The sequence below is a fragment of the Mirounga leonina genome, unplaced genomic scaffold, assembly GCF_011800145.1.
Source record: "Mirounga leonina isolate KUSES-001 unplaced genomic scaffold, KU_Mleo_1.0 Mir_154, whole genome shotgun sequence".
Lineage (NCBI taxonomy): Eukaryota > Metazoa > Chordata > Mammalia > Carnivora > Phocidae > Mirounga > Mirounga leonina.
The window spans coordinates 52,362,314-52,370,842 of record NW_023270389.1 but is presented as its reverse complement, the minus strand read 5'-3'; the positions used below and the strand labels follow the sequence as shown (position 1 = coordinate 52,370,842).

The 8,529-nt window shown below is 34.2% G+C and overlaps 1 protein-coding gene across 3 annotated transcripts in view; it reads right to left on the bottom strand.

Annotated features, from left to right (window-relative positions):
• Window positions 1-8,529, bottom strand: part of RC3H1 (ring finger and CCCH-type domains 1) — an 83,623-nt gene continuing 75,094 nt past the window's right edge. For all 3 annotated transcript variants that reach the window (XM_035010768.1, XM_035010770.1, XM_035010769.1), the window contains exon 20: window positions 1-7,644. In XM_035010768.1, coding sequence (XP_034866659.1) covers window positions 7,494-7,644 — 151 coding nt within the window. In that variant the 3' untranslated portion in view covers window positions 1-7,493. The remainder of the gene's footprint in view (window positions 7,645-8,529) is intronic.

Genomic DNA, 8,529 nt, shown 5'->3' with positions numbered 1-8,529 from the left:
TCCTCATTAATTTATCATTTAATATAAATGCTGACAGAAAGCAGATAAAGACCAGATATTTACAAACCGAAAGGTGAATCACCTCCTTCTACTTGTTAAAATAACCCTTTTATCTGCAACTCTTGGGAGCTTTAAACACTAGTTAGGAGCAACATGAGGCTGAGTCAGTTTCCAAGGTAATAAAGAAAGGAAATAGGATTTTAACAAAATGTGGAATCTTTGATATAAACAACATGCACACAAATAATACAAAATTGAAAAAGATGGGGTTAATCCTTTTAAAAACCTGACAAGTATAACATGTACTTATTCAGACCCAGAATTCTGCTGCCCTAAACATCTTCCTATTACTCTTTATTTCCACCTCGCTTGTTTTGAAGGCTGTTTAAAAATTGGATATATAAACACATTAAAAAGAGAAGAAAATGGTCCATTTCAAACAGGGTTCTTTTTCCTATTCCAAAAGAACTTTCAAGAGATAAAGTCTTCAAATAAGATTTCACAGTTGGCCAGAATCTAAAGAATTATTCACAGCTTGTGAAATTTCAACCATTTGTCTTCATTAAAAAAAAAAAAGTTGAAAACACTTGGAAAAAGTATAATTTCACAAACTTTAGCAATTTAAAAATCAGCTGTCACTTTAAGACTCAATATTTTTATTTCTGAACAGGTGGGTGGAGACAGGCTTAAGAAAAAACAGGGAGCTGAGGCAAGGAAAAAAATAGGAATGCAAGAGAACTTCTTAAAAATGGTATTTTGCCTAGCACTGATTTATAAGAATAGGAGATATAAATTCTCACTATCCAAAACTAAGTGATTTCATGAATTTATAACCTGACTCAAATCTCATAGGCTCCTTTATTAACCTAAATTATTTTTGTCTTGTTAAATATACCTCTGCAGGGCACAATCACATACAATCAATACGATTGGTAAATTACACAAGCTCTATCCCAAGCAAATATGCATCAATGTTAAAAAGTTTTTTTTTTTTTAAAAAAACAAAAAACAAAAAAACCCAAAATAAAACAAAATAAAATCCACCCAAAAAGGTGATAATGACTGCAGAATGTCTCGGGGAGACTGGTATGAGCCTAAAGACCAAATTGACCAAGGTCAGGGGAAAAGGGTAGCAGGGGTAATAAGGGAAGAGACCACACACAAAGAGGAATCTCACAACTGGAAAATGCTTCAGTGGGTAAAAGATTTTGTTCATCATCTTAATTCACTTTTTCCATTGCTCTTGTTCCAAAAAGTTGTAGTATCATCATAAAGTAAGACAACAAGGCCTCTGGATCAGTGAATAAAATGGAAAAAAAAAAATTCCCCCCAAGTTCCTTTCATTTCCAGAAGGTGAGAAGAGAAAGGATGAAGGGGGTTGGAATGTGGGGTGTGGTTAATGAAAATGTGGGCAACAATACACCTGGAAAAAGTAGCTCTCAGGACAGTGCCTTCGTTGAACAGAGGATGTAAAAATGATAAACAAAAGCTTAAAATACCTTTAAATCAGAGGAATATTTTACAGGGTTGTTTAGATATTATTTTAAGAGTGGCAGCCAATCAATGATTACACTATAAATGGTGATTTAAAAAAAAACAACCAGGCAACCGCCCCCCCCCACACACACCCCCAAACCAAAACCCAACAACAACCAGGCAACCAATTATCCAGTAGTTTCTTTCCATCCTTTTCTTGACCCTTTTATGCACTGGCTGGGGTGGGGGTTAAGGGCTGTCTGACAGTTTCCAGTTATAAGATGACTCTGAGTGTACAACCTAAAATGGATGCCAAAGACTTGTGAGCTCTGTCTACTCAAGAGTTAAAAACAACAAAACAAAACAAAACAAAACAAAAACAACCAGAAACAGAGAGACCTCAGTACAAGAAAATAAGTCACCTTATCTAGTATATAATATACTAATTCCACAGGATTTAACTTTCCTAAATACACACTTTTGGACACAATATTATCTTGAGGTTTAACTTCTCTCTCTTGGGTTATTGTGCCTTATTTTCTTGTGAAAATAAAGGTTATTACTCTAGGGATGTTTTGTTCAGGAATAAAATTTAAAGTAAATTCAGTGTTTGGCTGAAAATTCAGAGGCTCTGAAAACAAGGATTCCAGTGGTGAGGTTAAGTCCCTTTATCACAATAGGATTTCAAAGGACTCTTCCCACTTTGTTCAGTGCAGTATTGAAAACCCACCTATTGGGAACACATTTACTATTAAAAGGTGTTACTTTTTCCTGGTGGTGGCAGTGTCCTATTATTTATTAACATCATAGCTAGTATTACTTTTCAATTAGAATCTGTTATATATGAAAACATCTTTAGCAGTCAAAGCAATCAAACCTTAAAAACCAAATCTTAAGTTGGTATTTACTGTAATTAACAGTACCTTTTGACAAAAACAGCTTTCTTTTTCAAATGGCTCAGAAAAGTTAAATTAAGAATTTAATAAAATATTAACTGCAATCCACCTACAACTCCCAATAAGTCCTTTCAGCAGGAAAATTTCATAAAGCTGAGCTGAAGCAACAAATAAATACAAAAGTCATAGCTGTCCAAGGTAGAAAGGTATGAATGAGGACCAGCAAAATGAGTAAAATGATGACAGCAGTAAACTGTTTGCTTGTTCAGTCCCTAATGTTGAAAGTGAAATCTGCTTTAGTTTAGTTGCTCTATTTTTTTTCTAAAAGGACAGACTGATTTTTCAGGGAAGAGATCATCTTGCAACACTATCACCAGGTATCACCAACTAAAAAATAAATACAATCAGGCTCTTATAGGGGACAAATCTAAGTAAATGCTGCAGTTAATTTCCAGGCAGGTTATTAATTTTTCCTAAAAAGTAACTGGGTCTTTCCTTTTAATAAAATAACTATCATTACAGGTGCTTTTTACAGGTAGATTTTATATTACGAAACCTTTACTCAGTTCTTTAAAATGAGCAAAAACGAAGTGGAAAAAAGATGGTAAGACCTCCACCCATCACCATGTGTATTTAAAAGCAATCAAATACTTTTTAGTGAAAAGAATCTGTTTTTCTCCAAATCTGAATATAATCTTACATGCAGTGACTATAGTTTATTTCTCACCAGTCACATGGTAATGAATTCTTTTACCCGGTCTCATAGCTTGACCATAGTGATATAGATTGTCCTTCAGCACAAGTTAAAAACCAAAACACACAAGATGCTATCATTGACAAGATAATCTCAAAAAACGGGGGTACTGCTTACACACAATATTGTAAAAGATGACATTCACTGGTTTAGAGAAACTGGTGAATTTTCATTACTTTTACATTTTATAAGGCCAGCTACTGTTAACAGTTAACTTCAGATAAATCTACTTACACAATACAATCAACTCACAAATACTAAAAGGTTTCACAATCAAAATGGCTATTTCCCCCAAAACCAAAACAGAGTAAAGCACAAGTCTTTGGCTCTCCTTTAAAGAAAACAGCAGGTTACCATTCTTAACCAGACCTTTGTTTGCCTACCAGTAGGGCAAATACCACATTTGTGCATCACTGAGTAATAACACCATTAGAAAAGGCAACTTCACAGAAGTTATTGGCTAAGCGAATTCATTTGAATGCTCTGTTTTGAGGCAGCAAACTGTCACTGTTGCAGATTGGGGAGGGCAGTGGGTAAGTCAAGGGGAATTTGCAAGATAGAAAAGGGCCAGGAAAAAAAACTTTGAGTTCTAACCCTGAAGACCTATGGAAAGTATGATGGAGTTACATATTCATGGTAGCAAATAAGAATCATACCAACTTTATGTCTTTTAGGCAAAAGAATACACGGGAAAGTCTAGGAGAAGGGAAGGGAAATAAGCTGAGAGAAGGGAATCAGCCACATTAATGCCAAATAATTTTTTATGCATTCTGAGTATTTGGGTATCTGTAGCTGGCATTAGAAATAAGTGTCTTATCATGTGAATACTATTACTAGAAACCTATGTTATAACTAACTGTTCTTTTGATTACAAAAGTAAAAAGGAATGGATCTTTGGTCACTTTAGCTTCTGTAAATCACCCAAGACAGGACAGCTATTGGACTTATCTTGTGACAGTATCTATAAGGCAAAAGAACTATGTATGTTAGGAAACTGCGTGTAGATATCTTATTTTCAGTTCTTCTACTCTTTTCCAGAGATACCTTGGAAAAAAATAAGTCAAAGTACTTTTATATTCCTAACTATAATAAGATTCTGGTTTTGTTATCTAAACAAGAGTGAACACAATGCTTATTATACTCCTACCTTAACCCTCTCAGAATTGCTCATGTTCATCTGTGATGTCAGTCTTGCTTCTGAATTCAGTGAAAAGCAAATAAAGTCATCTCCAGAAGAAATTAATATTTTACTTACTAAGTAGAAAGCATAAAAACTGTATTTCCTATCTGAATGATTTAATCTCTTAACTGTCTCTAAAGGCATACATTTTAAAAGCCAAAAAAAAAAATCAATGCCTTTCACAGGTTTTGACAAAAAAAAAAAGCAGCTGAATAGTCAAGCAGTTAAAAAAAAAAAAAAAGGAGTCAAGCAGTTTTGCCCAAAAAGGCCACTTACCCTTATAGGTTCATCATTTCACAAAGTGTATCAGAGAAAAGGGGGGAAAAAAAATCCAAACTTTGGAGGTTTTATTTAATTCCTAAAACTGCTTCTGACTACTAGGAAAGTTGTAAGAATTTCCATGAGATAAGGCAGAATGACTAATTTAAAATAGGTAAGTTATAGGCACAATGGGATAGGATATCATTCTTCTGCCTTTCTACCCAACCAGATTTCCTCTAGAGTATGTGGGGCCTCACTGAAGTACAGCTAGAATTAAGGCTACAATTTAAGAGATCTGTCCCTACCCCCACCCCCAATGAAATTAACTTAAAAAGTGAAAAGGATTATTTTAAGTCAATTCAAAACAGTGGCTTTTCTGGTTTTATTCAGAATAGGAATACTATATAAGTTAACATCTATTCCTGCCTAGCTTACAAAATCAAAATGGTGAAAGCAAGGAGTGTATTTGGAGGATATATAAACAAGAATAACAGAAGTTGACTTATTAGATGTTTCAATGGATATCCAAAATAGAATTTTACTTTTATTCTGAACTTCAACAAAATTAATACCCATAAATTCCCTTCTAATACCAGAATCATTCTGAGTTCCAAATTGAACCAACTGCTTCTAAAATTTAGGAGTTATCTGGTATGTCCAAAGGAGAAATAAGATCTGCCCAAATCTGCCTACAGAAAGTTGGAGGCCAAGAATGTTGCCTTTTATAGTTATACAAAAAAATAAAAAATCTTGGGACTCTGTCAGACATACAAAGTTTCTCTCCTTCTCCCAAAAAACAATAAGCACTTACATATAAGAGGGTTTTAAGCAAAAAAGAAAACAAACAAAAAAGCAAAAAAAGCAAGTGTGTATTTTTAGGAAAGGAAAATATGGTATCAACTGAAAAAATGCCTCATCTTCCATTCAGTGCTTCTACCTCCCAATCAGTCATTTTATCGCAACAGCTGCGCTCATGCGAAAAAATCCTTAAAACATACCCGATATATATACAGATATAGCTATGTATATATGTATATATATATAATATATATATAAATTTTTATTTAAATAAAAAAGAAAGCTCGAATCCCAAGCCAATATGTGTATATCAAATCCTTGACCAGCCAGGTCTGTAGGGCATAATCAAATTCAATGTGAAATAGTATATAAACACGGTGCCTTGACTGGGCAAATTAAATAATCGCTACTCAAAAGAGTGTTCTGTTTGGACTCTCCTACTGGTAGGCAATGGCAGGACTGTATTTCCCTCCCCCCTCCCCCCATTTGTTTCAGTTAACAGTATGATGGACACAGAGCTTACACTGAGGTTGTTATGACCTCAGCAGGAGTTAAGGGTTAAGAAAATAAGAAACAAGAAAAATACAAACTCTTGCTTTTACCCAACCAAAGCAATGCAGTAACTTATTACATAACCAGTGCTTTCTGTTTTAGTAGTATAATCCAGAAAGGGAAATTTCTTAAAAATCAGGCAAACAGAGGGATGGGAAGGTGACTATATCAAATAATCCCCACTAAAAACGTTTTATAAGGTCTTAGTTCAGTATAGACACATGGCATCAGAATATGTGCAGCAGAACTAAATTAAAAAAAATTCTTCCTTATTCTTTTCAACATTTTCATGAAGAATCTCTTCACTATTGTAAAGTCAAGTCTATGAAAACTGACTTTTAGGTACTTACTACCTACTGGTGCCAATGATTCTGAACAACTAGTCAATTCATAAACTACAATTCATAAACTATCCTTAAGATCTGGGCAGTCTGTATTTGCCAAATCTATTTGAAAGCCAGGGGCTTTCATTTTATTTTATACTTTTGGGTTTTGACAGTAAAACAAAACAAAACATCCACTGAAATAATATGACTGTTCATTTTCACTTCAAGTCAAGTGTTGCAGTTTTAAAACATGGTTGATTCTCCTGGGTTTTTTTTAATACATTTTATGATTTTAGCCAAAGTTTAATTTGAAAAAGCACAGCTCCAAATTTCCAACCATCAGCTCAGTACAGGTAATATACCAACCATGTATTTTCAGTACTAATAAATCACAGTTCATTCTTAAAATAATCTCCATTAAATCTAATCAAACAGCCTACAGTATTGGTCTGGCTTTCTGATTACATTAAGAGAATGAAATAGATCCGTAATACGGAAATGAGGACTTCAAAAAATTAACTGGTAATTATCTCTCTGAAATAGCTGAAATAAAAACAAAAACAAGAAACAAATCCCTCCTGAACAACAAGAAGTTTTAGTGCCATATGAAAAACATACACATGAAGCCAGTTACCAGAAAGGGAAAGAAAATTATGACTTTTAAGTAATAGCTCTTAGAAAAGTTGGTGTGCTGCACATTTTCTAATAACTAGTCTAGTACTGTCTTTGTTTCTCAAGCACCACAGAATTCTCAAGACAGTCCGGTGCTTTCTGTCTGTTTTAATTTATGGGGTTTGCGAAAGTTGGCAAGGATTGGGGGAAAGGAATTATACACTGGGTATGTAATAATACCAAAATACAAGAAAAACCTACTTCATTAAGATCATACAATTAATCAAACAGAGTGTATATATAATATCTTCTTTTTTTTTTAAAGCCCTGGATCCAAGGCGTCCAAAGTTATTAAAATAAAGTTCATTCACAGAACAAAAACAAATTTAATCTGAATTGCTTGCAGATACTGCTAATTTTCTTTTTCTTTTTCCTTTTTTTTAAATTAAAAAATGCATTAATGTGAACTATGTGCAGGGTTTGTTTTTAGTAGTGGTGTTTGTGCACATTGCCTCCGGTACTTTTCCTGGATTTCTCTGACCACTCTCAGAGAAAAAGTTTAGAAGTTATCTGTTCTCCTACCCCTATGCCCCACAAATTGATCAGGAGCAAAAGACAAAAGTTGGACTCTTCATAATTTAGGGAGCAGAAGTGGGTGTGACTCCCACTCTCTGGGAGTCATTGTTGTCACCTCCTCCCTCGGGGTCCTCTGACAGGTTCAGAGAGCTGGTCTTGTTTGACAGGAGGCTGATATTCTCTTGTGTCAACGCTGAGCCATTTGGTACATCACTGTTAACATTTAAAAAAAAGTTGGAATTTTAAATAAGGAGAGAGAGAAAAATGATTAGTAGAATAAAATCAATAGGGCTTCTTTTACGAGTATGGAAAAATATGCAAGTAGCTTTTACAGTTTAGTTTACAGCTCGATGTCCATGCTTTAAGCACAGGGGTTGGCAAACTAAGGCTAAGCAGTGCCTGTTTTTATTAGTTTTACCGAAACACAGCTTGCCCATTTGTTTATGTATTATCTATGGCTACTTTCACACTACAAGGGCAGAACTGAGAGTTTCCACAGAGACTATAAGACCCATAATTTTAAATACTTACTATCTGGACTTTTAAGAAGTTCTGACCCCTGCTTTAGCAGGCTTACTAGTACAAGAAATTATTTTGAACCCACTACAGTGTATGGATTTAAATAGCTAAAACCTAAGTCTGAAAGCAACAGGGCATTAGAAATTATTGTTATACAATCATCAGGAAGGTAACTCAGGACTTTGCAGCAAATGACTTCAAAATACCATAAGCAAATAATTACAGCTGTGCAAATAAAGAATTATTACAAATCTGTTTATTGCATGGTTGTTCAATGATAGCTGACATGTATCCTTCCACCTCTAGATGATACGGGATAGACCAAATTAAAAACCAAGGGGATGGGGTGGAAGGTGGATTTGAAAGAGGCTAAATATCCACACACTTTAAAGGACTGGAAAGGTCTACACCAAAATGTTAACACTGGTTTAAATAAACTAAAAAACGGGAAAGAAGAAATGGAGCCAGAAAAATTCATTTGTTAGGTATTAACAGATAATTCATTCTTGAATCTGTTCTAAAATTAAGTTTTATTAACTAAATTTATGTGAAAATATTCTTTTCTCAATGTATACAGAA